Source organism: Budorcas taxicolor, chromosome X (assembly GCF_023091745.1).
Source record: "Budorcas taxicolor isolate Tak-1 chromosome X, Takin1.1, whole genome shotgun sequence".
NCBI classification, from domain to species: domain Eukaryota; kingdom Metazoa; phylum Chordata; class Mammalia; order Artiodactyla; family Bovidae; genus Budorcas; species Budorcas taxicolor.
In genome coordinates this window covers 74,165,581-74,181,093 of record NC_068935.1, presented here as the reverse complement: position 1 = coordinate 74,181,093, position 15,513 = coordinate 74,165,581, and the positions used below count along the sequence as shown (strand labels likewise).

At 38.0% G+C, this 15,513-nt stretch overlaps 1 protein-coding gene across 1 annotated transcript in view; it reads right to left on the bottom strand.

Moving 5' to 3' along the window:
* The window catches only part of ATRX (ATRX chromatin remodeler), a 280,266-nt gene that overhangs the window by 239,778 nt on the left and 24,975 nt on the right, over positions 1–15,513 (bottom strand). Inside the window, exon 2 of the mRNA XM_052663022.1 lies at positions 9,342–9,465. Coding sequence (XP_052518982.1) covers positions 9,342–9,465 — 124 coding nt within the window. The remainder of the gene's footprint in view (positions 1–9,341; positions 9,466–15,513) is intronic.

Sequence of the window (15,513 nt, the reverse complement as noted above, 5' to 3'; positions counted from 1 at the left end):
ATCCTCTGTTGTCCCCTTCCCCTCCTGCCCTCAATGTTTCCCAGCATCAGGGTCTTTTCAAATGAGTCAGCAAGATACACTGTTGTTACATAATCAGTACAGAACTTAAAACACACCCTTGAGCAAGATGAGTTGTTTGGTTGTGTAATTATTAGCTCTGGGCTTAAAGAAAGTTAGTCTTAAAGACTGTTTTCATAACAACTCAGAGTTTAAGAAAAAGCATCTTACTTGACTAAGCTAAAGCAATATAGAAAAAAACATTTGCTCCTTTTTTCCTCCTTGAGAACCCAGGACCCGTTCCTCCTTGAGGGCCATGGACTCCTTATCAACCTATCTAAGAGTCAGCTCTCTCACAGATAAACTCTCAGGTGGCCTATATGAGCTCTAGAAACAGGCATTATCTACGTCAGACCCCAGAGACAAACACAGACCACTGCTGCGAAGCGTCCCACAGCTGGGAGCCAACTACTGCCCATGCCTTCCTGGAAGCATGCATGGGTAACACAACTGCACACCCTCTATCAAGGGGATAATGGCCAGCACATGTTAAGGAAAGCGATGGCAAACGTGGCAAACATCCAAACCAAAAACTTCCCTCATGCCAAAAAACATTAACCCCACACAAGCTACACAGGAATGCTCCAGCATATAACAGCACTCCAAGACTGCTTCTCTTAAACTCACAGAATAAGATAAATAAAAGGAAGATGAAAAAGCAGATGAACCACTCTCAGTTAAAAGACCAAGAAAATTACCTGGAAGGAACAAACAATCAAACAGATTCTTTTTTATTCTAATAGGAGGTAATGGGATTTCCCTGGTGATCCAGTGGTTGAGACTCTGCACTCCCAATGCAGAGCACACCATTTTGATCCCTGGTCAGGTAACTAAGATCCTGCATGCTACAGGCCCTCCCCTCCAAGAAAAATGGAAGTAATGGAAATACTGAAGGAATTAAGAAAGGTTATTGACAGAAATGCAGATTATTGTAAAAAGGAGCTAGAAAGTATGAGGAGGAACCAAGAAAAATTAGAAAATTCATTTGCTGAGATGAAAACTGAACTAAAAGCAATGAATAATTCAATGAATAATGCAGAAGAAAGAATAAGTGACCTGAAAGACATAATAATAGAAATCACCAAAGCAAAATAACATTCACAAAGTCAAATGAAAAAAAAATGAAAGTGGTATAAGAAACCTACAGGATAATATAAACCATCCCAATCTATGCATACTAGGATTTCTAGAAGAAAAAGGGGGTTGAACATGTATTTGAATAAATGGTGGCTGAAAATTCCCCAAACCTAAAGGAAACAGATATCCAGATATAGGAAGCACAAATGAATCCAAACAAATGAATCCAAAAGACCCACACCAAGACATATGATAATAAAAATGGCAAAAGTTAAAGATAAACAAAGAATTCTAAAAGCTGCAAGAGAAAAACATAGGTACTTACAAGGGAATCCCCATAAGGCTATCAATGGACTTCGCTACAGAAACAATGCAGGCAGAAGGAAGTGGTAAAATATATTCAGTTTTGAAAGGGAAAAGCCTGCAACCTAGAATACTCTACCAAGCAAGAAAGATAGTCATTTAGAACAGTAGGGAAATAAAGAATTTCTCAGACAAGCAAAAACTGAAAGTCTACAGAAATACTAAATCTATCTGAAAAGAAATATTGAAAGATCTTCTCTAAATAGAAAAGAAGCAAGAAGATATAAGAAGGAGGAAATCAAAATTTGAAAATAAATCACTTAAATTAGCCAGTACATATATCAAAAAGAGAGAATAAAAAACCTATTAGTGAAAGTAATGGTAAACACAAGGAAGAGCAACAGGATAAACATGAAAATGTAAAAAAGGACATCAAAATAATAAAATGTGGGGAAAGAGTAAGAAAATACATTCTTTTTTTTCAGAATGTGTTTAACCTATATGTCTAAAGCAAGGAAGGAGTTAAGATACTTGAAAAACAAGGTAACCACAAATTAAAAAACATACAGCAGATTCACAAAAACCAAAAACAAGAGAACACAAGAATCAAGATAAAAGGAAATCATCAAACCACAAAAAGAAAAACAGAAAGAAAAAGGGAACAAAAGAAACAAAGAATCAACTAGAAAACAAGGTTTAATATAACAATAAACATGCATCGAAAATTACCTTAAATCTCAATGGACTAAATGTTCCTATCAAAAGACATAGAGTGGTAGACTGGATTAAAAAAAAGCCTACAATATGCTGCCTACAAGAGACCCACCTTAGGGCAAAGAACATACACAGATTGAAAGTGAAGGAATGAATAAAGATATTTCATGCAAACAGAAATGAAAAGTAAGTGGGAGTTGCAATACTCATATCAGACAAAATATAGTTTAAAGCAACTATTATAAAGAAAAACAAGGAAACTGTATAATGATAAAAAGATCAATACAAGAAAAGAATTTTGCACTCGTCAACATATATACATGTAATGCAAGAGCACCCAAATACATAAAACAAATACTAACAAACACAAGGGAGAAACTGATGGGAATAACAATAATAAGAAACTTTTAACACCCATACACATCAATAAACAGACACTATAGACAGAAAATATGCAACAGAGATCCTAAATGATACAACAAACCACTTAATTGATATTTTCAGGAAACTACATTCAAAAAGAAACCCAAAATACATATTCTTTTCAAAATACATGGGACAAGCTCTAAGACTGGCCACATACTACGGCACAAAACTAACCTCAACAAATTTAAGAATACAGAAATTATTTCAATCACATCTCTGACCACAAAGGAATGAAACTAGCAATCAACCAGAGGAAAAGAAATGGGAAGTTCAAAGCAATACAGGCCTTATTCAAAAACATAAGAAAAATCTCAAACAAACAATTTAACCTACCATCTAAAAGAATTAGAAAAAGAAGAAACAAAACCTGAAGTCAACAGAAGGAAATAGTAAAGATCAGGCAGGACATAAGAAAAAGAGAGATTTAAAAAATAGAAAATAATCAATAAAACCAAGGACTAGTTCTTTCAAAAAGTAAACAAAATTGACAAGATTCTGGCCAGGCTCACCAAGAAGAAAAGAGAGAGAAACCAAATAAACAAAATAAGGAATGAAAAAGGAGAAATCTCAAGTGATACTGCAGAAATACAAAAAGACATAAGAGAATACTATGAATAATTATATGCCAACAAATTGGACAACCAAGGAACTTCCCTGGTGGTCCAGTAGCTAAGACTCTCTGCTCCCAATGCAGGGAGCGCAGGTTCAATCTCTGTGGGAACTACATCCCACAGGCTGCAACGGTTCACATGCTCCAACGAAGAGTTTACAAGTCGAAACTAAAGATCCTTCATGCCAAAATGAAGACTGAAGATCCTACTACTACAATTAAGAGCCAGTACAGATAAATAAATAATTTCTTTACAAAACAGAAGGGTTATGGCTTCCCTGGTGGCTCAGTGTTAATGAATCCGCCCACCAATGGAAGAGACACAGGTTCAATCCCTCATCTGGGAAGATCCCACATGTGGTGGAGCAACTAATCCCACATGCCAGAACTATAGGCTGTGCTATAGAGCCCAGGAGCTGCAACTACTGAGCCCACACACTCTAGAGCCTGTGCTTGGCAACAAGAGAAGCCACAGTCACCACAACTAGAAGAAAGCCCAAGCAGCAACAATGAACCAGCAGAGCCAAAAATAAATAAATAAATAAGAAGGGTTAAGAAGTCCACATATAATAAAAACTTAGATTAAAGTCAACTGAAAAAAATTTTAATTTGAAACCTCAGAAGAAATGGACAACTTTCCAGAAATATACAGCCCACCAAAACTGAATAAGGAAGAAATAGATAATTTGAACAGATTGATAACTAGAAGTGAAACAGAATCTGCCATTTAAAAAAAAAAAAAATCCCCTACAAACAAAGGTCCAGGACCAGACAGCTTTACAGGCAAATTCTACCAAATACACAAAAAACTTATATCAATTCTTCTCAAACTCTACTAAAAAGACTGTAGGGGAGGAAACAATACCAAAATAATTCTATGAAGCCACCATCATATTGATTCCAAAACCAGACAAAGACACCACCAAAAAAGAAAATTATAGGCCAATATTTTTTATGAACGTGGACTAGCTTCTCTAGGCCCTCCTGCTCCCGCGAAGCCACCACTCCTCGGGCATAGAGTTGCTCCTCCCGGCCGCCGCCCCTGAACTCAGACATAGGGTAGCTCCTCCCGGCCGCCACCCCTGACCTCGGACGCGGGGTAGCTCCTCTCCGCCGTTCCTGCGCCGTCACAGCCTGGCACTCTCGGCCGCTGCCCCTGACCTCGGATGTGGGATAGCTCCTCTTGACCACGCAGTTGCAGCCGCCCACACCGGTTTTTCCAGTGGTCATGTATGGATATGAGAGTTGGACTGTGAAGAAAGCTGAGCACCAAAGAATTGAGGCTTTTGAACTGTGGTGTTGGAGAAGACTCTTGAGAGTCCCTTGGACTGCAAGGAGATCCAACCAGTCCATTCTGAAGGAGATCAGCCCTAGCTGAACCTCCAGTACTTTGGCCACCTCATGCGAAGAGTTGACTCATTGGAAAAGACTCTGATGCTGGGAGGGATTGGGGGCAGGAGGAGAAAGGGACGACAGAGGATGAGATGGCTGAATGGCATCACGGACTCGATGGACGTGAATCTGAGTGAACTCCGGGAGTTGGTGATGGACAGGGAGGCCTGGCATGTTGCAATTCATGGGGTCACAAAGAGTCAGACACGACTGAGCAACTGAACTGATTTTTTATGAATATAAGTGAAAAAATTCTCAACAAATATTAGCAAACTGAATCCAACAACACATAAGAAACTGCCATACAGAGACTTCCCTGGAGATCCAGTGATTGACACTCTGCTTGTCAATGCAAGGGATACAGGTTTGATCCCTGGTCTGGGAAGATTTCACATGCCATGGAGCAGCCAAGCCTATGTGCCACAACTGAACCCACATGCCACAACTGCTGAGCCCACATGCCCTAGAGCCTGTGCTCTACAAAAAGAGAAGCCACCTCAATTAGAAGGCAGCACACCACAAGGAAGTGTTTCTCTACTGGCATAACTAGAGAAAGCTCAAGTGCAGCAATAAACATCCAGTGCAGTCAAAAATAAATATAAATAAATAACCTGTTAAAAAAAAAAGGTCATACACCATGACTATGTGGGATTCATCCTAAGATCACAAGGATGGTTCAACATATGCAAATCAGTCAAAACATGGAAACAACCTAAAGGTCCACTGACCCATGAATGAAGAAAGAAGACATGGTACATATATACAATGGAATACTACTTAGTCATAAAAAAGAACAAATTAATGCCTTTTGCAGCAACATGGATGCAAGTAGAGATTATCATACTAAGTGAAGTCAGAAAGAGAAAGACAATACCTTATCATATCACTTATATAAGGAATCTAAAATATGGTACAAATGAACCTATCTACAAAACAGAAACAGACTCACAGGCACAGAGATCAGACTTCTGGTTGCCAAGGCTGGGGGGAACAGGAGTGAGAAGGATGCAAGGGGAACTTGGGGTTGGTAGATGCAAACTATTACATTTAGAATGGATAAACAACAAGATTCTACTGTTTAGCAGAAAGAACTATACCTAATCTCCTGACAGAAACCATAATGGAAAAGAACATTTTGAAAGCATGTATATGAACTCCCTGGTGGTCCAGTGGTAAGAATTCACCCTGCAATGCAGGGGACACAGGTTCAATCCCTGGTCAGGGAACTAAGACCCCACATGGCAGGGAGCAACTAAGCCCACAAACCAAAACTACTAAGCCCAAGTGCTAAAGAGCCCATGAGCCACTACTAGAGAACGCACGTGCCACAACTACTGAAGCCTGCACACTCTGGAGCCCACAAGTTACAACCACTGAGTCCGTGTGCCACAACTAAGAGTCCACATGCCACAAGGAAAGATCCTGCATGATGCAACAAACATCCCACCTGCTGCAACTAAGACCTGAAGCAGTCAAATTAATTAACTTTTTAAAAAATATGTACATATGAGTATAACTGAGTCACTTTGTTGTACAGCAGAGACTGGCACAACATTATAAATCAAATATGTTGTTGTTGTTTAGTCACTGTGTCCGACTTTTGTGACCCCATGGACTGTAGCCCGTAAGGCTCCTCTGTCCATGGAATTTCCCAGGCAAGAATACTGGAGTGTATTGCCATTTCCTTCTCCAGGGGACCTTCCCAACCCAGGGATTGAACCCACATCTCCTGCATTGGCAGGTGGATTCCTTACCACTGAGTCACCAGGGAAGCTATAAATCAACTATACTTCAATAAGACAAAAACAGGAACATTCCTTTGGTTAGTAGATAAATGTATTTATAGCTAACAAAAAATAAATAAAACAATGCAAAACACAGTACTTTGCTCAATTTCCCTTATAGAAACTTGAAAAAATTGTGAACATTTTCCTTTAAAAAGTAAGCAAAATGCATAAAGAAATAAACATGACAGTACAACTTACCAGATGCTATAAAAAGTGTTAAATGGGGCTTCCCTGGTGGCTCAGCGGTGAAGAGTCCGCTGCCAATGTAGGAGACACAGGTTGGATCCCTGATCTGGGAGGATGCCACATGCCCCAGAGCAGCTACGTCTCTGCACCACAACTACTGAGCCTGTGCTCTAGAGTTGACATTATAGAGTGCTATAGAGCCATACTCCACAACAAGAGAAGCCAAAGCAATGAGAAACCCGAGCACTGACCACAACTAGAGAAAAGCCCAAGCAGCAACAAGGACCTAGCACAGCCAAAAATTAATATAAATAAATAAAAATTTTTAAGTGTTAAATGCAATACCTCTTTTTAATCTATCAAATATTCAATGGAAAAATGACTATTCATTGTAGAATAATATGCTATGAAATATACACTATCATATATGGCCAACAGTAATACAAGGATTTAGAAAACAACTTAGCAATAAGTCTTTGATAGTCTCTTGAATAATTCTGCATCTTTTTATCTACACAAATAAAATTAAATTCCAAAAAATTAAATTCCAAAAAGTTCAATTACAATATAAAAAATACTTCATGCTACAATGTTTAACAAAAAAAAAGAACTGAACATGAAGTATAATCACTATTTTTCAAACTAAATAAAAATCTTGCAAAAAAGTACACTAAAAATATTAATGTTACCTGTATGATAAAATTGTAAGTGATACTTTTTCTTCTACATTTTCGTAATATTATAAATTCATTGCATTACTCCTAAGTGCATGGAGATATAGGTTTTACATTAAATAGTAATTCACAATTGACTTTTCACTGATCCAACAGATTTTCCACACTTCATTTACTACAAGTTTACTATTCATTCAAGTATGTCTACTAACTTATGTCCTTATTCAAGTAAAATTATAAGAAGTCCTTTCAACAGCTGGCAAGTATTAACTATGTAAACATATAAAATAAAGCCTAATTTTCTATAAACTTTGTATGCCTTGATTTTACTCTCAAATGTGATAAAGGTCCAAACAGGTTGCTGCTATGCCAATGAATACCAATCAATGGAAAGTCAAACATTAGGGTAAACGGTGAATTTTTCTTAGCCCACACTGTCTCGGGTTTCCTTACATAACCATGACAAATTTTAACATCCATTTTATACACACTGGCCTGATTTAAACTTCATGAAAACTTTATTACAGGGAACCAAGGCTCAGAAAGGCGCTTATACCTGTACAGTGAGGGGCTGTGCCTGGCCCAGTCTCCCAGCCAGGAGGGCCCACAGCCTCTTCACCCTGCTCCTTCTGCACTACCAGGGTGGGTGGATGTTGGATCTTCACCAGACTTAAATAGATGCCCCAACTCAGGTCTCATTTTGCTAGTGAAGAAACCCTAGAGTACAGGACATATGGGAATAAAGCAGGACAAGTCTGGGTACCAGAAGGATCTACTGCTTTCAAGTATCTGCTCTCAACAAGGTTATGTGCTGCTCTCCAGAGCAACATCTCTGACTGTAATGAAACACTCAACTACTGGGAACCAACACACTACCTCATCTATGGGAAGGGGTTTCAGGCTTGGGAATATTCCCCAGCTTATCCCTAAGATTCTTACTGGAGAAGGCAATGGCAACCCACTCCAGTACTCTTGCCTGGAAAATCCCATGGACGGAGGAATCTGGTAGGCTACAGTCCATGGGGTCACAAAGAGTTGGACACGACTGAGTGATTTCACTTCAAGATTCTTGTATTTTACCTTTTATAATGTCTACTAGCTTTTGTGAGCTATATATGTGAACTTTACTTTTACAAGGCTGTGTGTAAGAAGTTTGGGCTGCATGTGCATCAAATGTTAGCCTTCTTGGTTCTCAGCACTGACATCTTTTGCTCATTATCAGCATTCCTTCCTAGAAGTTTCTGTTTGTACATTACCTTGATAGTTATGACTGGCTGGTATATGGACAAACTTCCATTAACATACTTGGATTAGCAACTGGGGCTATCTTAGGCTGGCCATTCAGTGTAGCTTTTGGTTTACCTATTGCCTCTGATTTGCTGGTCATGAAACAGGTTGGAAGAGTTTCTTTCATTGGTTGTTGGTTGCTCTAATGCTCTTTCTGGTGACTGTGGTAGTCACTGACAGCTACTATTACAGAAACTTGGTGACTGCACCACTTAACATTGTTTTGTATAATGTCTTTACTCTTCATGGACCTGATCTTTATGGTACAGACTTCTGGTATTTTTATTTAATTAATGAATTTCTGAATTTTATTGTAGTCTTCACTCACTGACATTTTTTATACAATACCTACTGCAGAGATTTCATGATCAGAATTTAGGAAACTGACACTGGCTTACCTGGTGGCTCAGACGGTAAAGAATCCAGCTATAATGCAGGAGACACAGATGACATGGGTTTTATCCCTGGGTTGGGAAGATCCCCTGGAGGAGAACATAGCAACCCTCTCTAGTATTCTTGCCTGAAAAATCCCATGGACAGAGGAGCCTGGCGGGCTATAGTCCATGGGGTCACAATGTCAGACATGACTATGCAACTTAAAACTTGGTTCCAGTGTATATTTCATTTATAATTTTCTTCATCCAGCCTCATAAAGAAGAGAGAGTTCTCTTCCCTGTATATCCATTTATATGTCTCTGTGGTGCTATCGCACTTTCTGCACTTCTGAAATGTTACCACTTCGTGGTTCAGCAATACCGCCTGGAGCATGATACTGTTTGACATCAAATTGGCTGGTGTTAGGAACACTCTTCCTGTTTAGACTCTTACCTTCTTCCTGTTCTGTGGCACTGTTCAGAAGGTATCATGGGCTCCTTGATTTGTATCCAGAATTTTACTGAACTGCCACAGACCCAACCATCCACACTGTCCCAGAAGGCCAACCTGTTAATGTCTGTAAAGGAAAAAAATGGTATAGATTTCCCAGCAGCTTCCTTCTGCCCAATAATTGGCAGCTTCAGTTCATTCCATCACAGTTCAGAGGCCAGTTACCAAAACCTTTTGTAGAGGGAACACTGGCCTACAGATTGTTCCTGCTGATATGAATGACCAGAACCTAGAAGAGCCATTCAGATATACTGACATCAGTAAATGCTAGTGGATTTGGACACCATGAGAGTAACAAACTAGGAGCCAAAATATTCATCCAATAGAGAAGAATGGATTAACTTGGCCTACAGACCATTCCTTGATGCTTCCAGATCTTCAAAGTTCTGTGTCTCTTCCTGTCAGATCAGTACACAGTGCATGCAAACTACACCATCCTCAAACCCCAGAAAGCAAAACAAACCAAAGAAAAGTGGAGGTTAGCACTATGCCTATGGCCCCAAAGGATAATCATCTTGTTAAATGGTGATTCCACAGACAGGACTCTCTCCAGGTCATTGCTTGTAATATGTGTAAAAAAGTCTGTCTGATACACACACACACACAAAAAAAATGCAATAAGCATTTAGTAAAAGCAAATAAAATAACTTGCACTTGTAATGGAAAATCAGGAATTCTATCTCTAATCAAAGCCAACCCTATACTGCATTCTTTAAGAGAAGTGAAGGCATACTGACTAATTAACTTAATGAACAGGAAAAGTAGTTATGCTAATAGATAATTCTCAAAACTCAGAATATTTCAAAGGACTAAGGATAAACTAAGATGTCCATGAAAGTATTGATACCTTCAATTACTATAGCATACTTCTCCAAAATTTTTCATCTTTGTTCATTACTTTATTATTTTGCATATATTAATTTTTCATTTAATTTTTGATAAAAACACTATGAATACATTAAATTACCTAAGTTCTTTAGTTTTACTATGCATGATTAATCCACTGAGCTTACCATACTAGCCTTATTTGGATGCAGCAGCAATTAAACATAAGGTGCTAACAGTAAGAAAAACAAATCGTTTTAAACTCAATTTCTAAAACTTCCAACTGAAACTGGAACCTGATTCTCACAAAGATCAAGCCCTGAAAGATGTTACACAAGCATTCCAAACAAAGGAGAGGATCCGGAAAAGCCACAGTTACATTATTTCACATGGGTTCATTTATTTTAAAAAGCCAAAAACAAACAGAAAAAAACCAGTGAGCTACAAAAAGTAAGCAGCTTAGAAGTCTCACTACTATACTCACAACAAGAAAAAAGATAAATTGAAAATCAGTAAGTTTTCTTAGATCCATTATAGAACTGAGGTCACAGGTTGCTGTTTAGTTACTAAGTTGTATCTCTTTTGCAACCGCATGGACTGTAGATTGCCAGGCTCCTCTGTGCATATAATTTTCCCACAAGAATACTGGAGTGGGTTGCCATTTCCTTTCCTAGGAGATCTTCCCCACCTGAAGACTGAATTTGTGTCTCGTGCATTGGCAGGCAGATTCTTTACTGCTGAGCCACCAGGGAAGCCCAAGGACACAGAACAAATCGCCAAAAAAGAAAAAAAAATGGAAAACAGGCAGATACAGAAAATCACATTTTTATCTAAAGTGAGAACACTTCAACAGTAACTGATGAATTACGGGAGGCCAAAAAGGATTAGCCTGAGAGTTAAAAAAATAATCCTGGGTTCCCAGTTGGAATGGGAGGCACACTTTGCTGGGTTTTACCTACAGGAATCCCAAAAGGTTTTCAGGTTTTCATGAGAAAGATCTGAGGGGAAAAAAATCCTACTGCACCTTAAGTAGAAGGAGGAGAAAGTAATCATATTAAAATATGCCCAGAACATTCTCTTTTTAACAAAGTCATGCTCTCAAGGTAAACTACTATACCACAGCGTTCTCTACCTGGTGGAAGAGCAATTAGACAACCTCAGCCTCCTCCAGCTTTCCTACCTCACCTAAGCAGGGAGGGGAAGGGCTAAGAAACATTTCTGAAGGTCACAGCCCAGGGACAAGGGTCTACTTTAAAAAAAAAAAAACATGATTCATAAGATCTGCTTCCCTCTCCAACTCCTAGGATTTAATATAAATAAAATAGAATTACAAATGGGAAAGCTATAAGATACGAATTCTGTTTAAGAAGGAATTCTTAAGAATACCCAATGACAAAAGGGAAGGAAAAAAAAAAAAACCTAAAACAAGGAAACTAGAAGAAATAAAGGCTCTGGCATAAACAGCTACAGCAAACTTTAAACACAGCCTCATTCCTTGCCATGTTAACATAAAAGCTCACACTAAAAGCCTGACTACCTCATTTCTTATTACATAAAGTGATAAAGATAAAGTGAAGTCACTCAGTTATGTCTGACTCTGCGACCCCATGGACTATAGCCTACCAGGCTCCTCCATCCATGGGATTTCCAGGCAAGAGCACTGGAGTGGGTTGCCATTTCCTTCTCCAGAGGATCTTCTCGACCCAAGGATCAAACCCAGGTCTCCTGCATTGTAGGCATATGCTTTGCCATCTGAGCCACCAAGGAAATAAAAACATACATACCTGCATACTGTTAAGATGGTGGATACACACACACACATATATATATACACATATATAAATATATACGATCCTAATAGTTACTCAAAATCACATTTTTCCAACTACAAATGAACTTCTGATCTATGCTCCCTGTAATTTTACTTTGCCATTAGGAGCCAAGAATACAACAGTGAAAAAACTACTGTATTCACAAGGGAGGAAAAGTCAAATATCAACCTGCCTGAAAAGCAAGCCATTCACCTGTGTAAAAGTGGTATACATACAGCTTTCAAAAAATTACAAGTCCTACTTAAAGGCAAGAAAAAACACAATCTAAAGTTACAAAGAAGGCATTAGAACCAGACTCAGAGAAGACAAAGAGTCTTGGAATTATCAGATAGGTAAATTTTAAATAACTATAACTAATACAATAAGGATTCTTAAGGGATAAAGTGAGCAGCTTGCAAGAATAGATGTGTAATGTAAGCAAAGATGAAAAATAAAGAAAAGAAACTGCTACAAATCCAACACACTATATAAAAAAGAATGCCTTTGATGGACACAGCCAATGAAAGAATCAGTGAGGCTGAAGAGGAAACAGTGAGGATAATATGTCAATATAAACCTTTTGAATGGAAATGCAAAGAGAAAAAATAAAAGGGAACAGAAAAACTAATAACTGTAGGACAATTACAGAACTTGTAGCATAAATATAACTGAAATACAGAGAAGAATGAAAACAGCAGAAGAAATGTTTGAAATAAAAGAATGGTGGAAAAGCTTCCAAAATTAATGACAGATATCAGAGAAGAAGGATATCAAGCAGTGTAAATACTAAATATCTACATCTAGTTTTCCCATATGCAAACAGCAGAAAAACAAAGCCAAATAGAAAAATCTTTTAAAAAGCCAGGAAAAAAAATATCATCTATAGAAGATCAAGGATAAGCATTCGATCTTACGTGTTACCCGAAACCATGCAAGCAGGAACAAAGCAGAATGAAATACCTCACCAAGCTAGAATAATGTATCCAGTAAAGTGATTCTTCAAAAGTAAAAGAAAAATAGACTTTCTCAAACAAAAACCAAAGGCATTTGTTGACAGTAGCTTTTCCCTGCAAGAAATGTTGAAAGAAGTTCTACAAAGAGAAAGAAAATTATACAGGTCAGAAGTACACACCTACATAAAGAAAAGAAGAGCATTAGACGAGAAATAAGTGAAGGTAAAAGAACATCTCTCATGTTTCTTACCCTTAACTGATTTAATAGTCAACTGTCCAAACTAGTAATAGCAAAAAATGCATTGGGGGATTATAGCTTATGGATAAGAAGAGGAATTGGAAATACTGTTATAAGGGACTTGTGAAGGGGTATGCATGTGTGCTAAGTCACTTTAGTCATATCCGACTCTTTGAGACCCTATGAACTGTACGCCGCCAGGCTCCTCTGTCATTAGATTCTATACAAAATACTCGAGCAGGTTGCCATCCCCTTCTCGTGAAGTGGTATAGTGTTATTTAAAAATGGGCTGAGCCTAGTTATAAATGTATATTGCAAACTATAAGGCAATCAATAAAAATGTTAAAAGAAGTATTATTTATAAGAGGACAGAAAATGAAATCATAGAAATGTTCAATTAAAACCAAAAGACAAAAAAGAAGATAAAGAAGAAAACGAGCACAAGGAACAAAGTTATAAACATGGCAGGTATTAAAACAATTACATCAAAATTCGCTTTAAATGTGAATGATCTAAATTCACCAACTAAGAGTCAGAGAATGTCAAGAACATGAGGTGGATATAGTAAGATGTCAGAGTTGACTAAACCAAGACCCATATATATGTTGTCTTTATATATATTTAAAGACACCACTTTAAAGACATTGACTATAAATAAAGGGAAGCGAAGGGAAATACGGAGTTATTCTTTATAGGGTATAGAGGTTCAGTTTTGCAAGATGAAAAAGATCTGGAGATTGGCTGTACAACAATCTAAAAATGGCAAAAATGTACATAACACTATTGAAATGTAAACTTTATGTGTACCTTATCACATTTTTTTAAAACAGGAAATGGATGTCTATCCAAGTCCTCGGTACACTTTCTAACTGAGTTGTGTTTTTGCTGCTGAGTTGTAAAATTTCTTTATATATTCTGGATATTGAACACTCGTCAAATAAATGATTTGCAAACATTTTTTGTGTGGATTGTCTTCTCACTCTGGAGACTGCTTTAACACACAAATTTTTAATTTTAATGAGGCCCATATTATCTATTTTTCTTTTCTTGCCTCTGTTTTTAGCATCTTATTTAGAGACACTGATGGGCTCTATACAGTCAGCAAAAACAAGACCCAGAGCTGACTGTGGCTCAGATCATAAACTCCTTATTGCCATATTCAGACTTAAATTGAAGAAAGTGAGGAAAACTACTAAACCATTCAGGTATGACCTAAATCAAATCCTTTATGACTATACAGTGGAAGTAAGAAATAGATTTAAGGGTCTAGATCTGATAGACAGAGTGCCTGATGAACTATGGATGGAGGTTTGTGAAACTGCACAGGAGACAGTAATCAAGACTATTCCCAAGAAAAAGAAATGCAAAAAAGCAAAGTGGCTGACTGAGGAGGCCTTATAAATAGCTGTGAAAAGAAGAAGAGTGAAAAGCAAAGGAGAAAAGGAAAGATATACCCATTTGAATGCAGAGTTCTAAAGAATAGCAAGGAGAGATAAGAAAGCCTTTCTCAGTAATCAATGCAAAGAAACAGAGGAAAACAACAGAATGGGAAAGACCAGAGCTCTCTTCAAGAAAATCAGAGATACCAAGGGAACATTTCATGCAAAGATGGGCACAATAAAGAACAGAAATGGTATAAAGAAGCAGAAGATATTAAGAGGCGGCAAGAATGCTCAGAAGAATTATGCAAAAAAGATCTTCACAACCAAGATAATCACGATGGTGTGATCACTCACCCTCACTTAGAGCCAGACATCCTGGAATGTGAAGTCAAGTGGGCCTTAGGAAGCATCACTACAAACAAAGCTGGTGGAGGTGATGGAATTTCAGTTCAGCTATTTCAAATTCTAAAAGATGATGCTGTGAAAATACTACGCTCAATGTGCCAGCAAATTTGGAAAATTCAGCAGTGGCCACAGGACTGGAAAAGGTCAGTTTTCATTCCAATCCCAAAGAAAGGCAATGCCAAAGAATGTTCAAAAACCACACAACTGTACTCATCTCACATGCTATCAAAGTAATGCTCAAAGTATTCCAAACCAGGCTTCAACAGTACGTGGACCATGAACTTCCTGACGTTCAAGCTGGTTTTAGAAAAGGCAGAGGAACCAGAGATCAGATTTCCGACATCTGCTGGATCATCGAAAAAGCAAGGGAGTTTCAGAAAAACATCTATTTCTGCTTTATTGACTATGCCAAAGTCGTTGACTGTGTGGATCACAATAAACTGTGGAAAATTCTATAGGAGATGGGAATATCAGACCACCTGACCTGTCTGTTGAGAAACC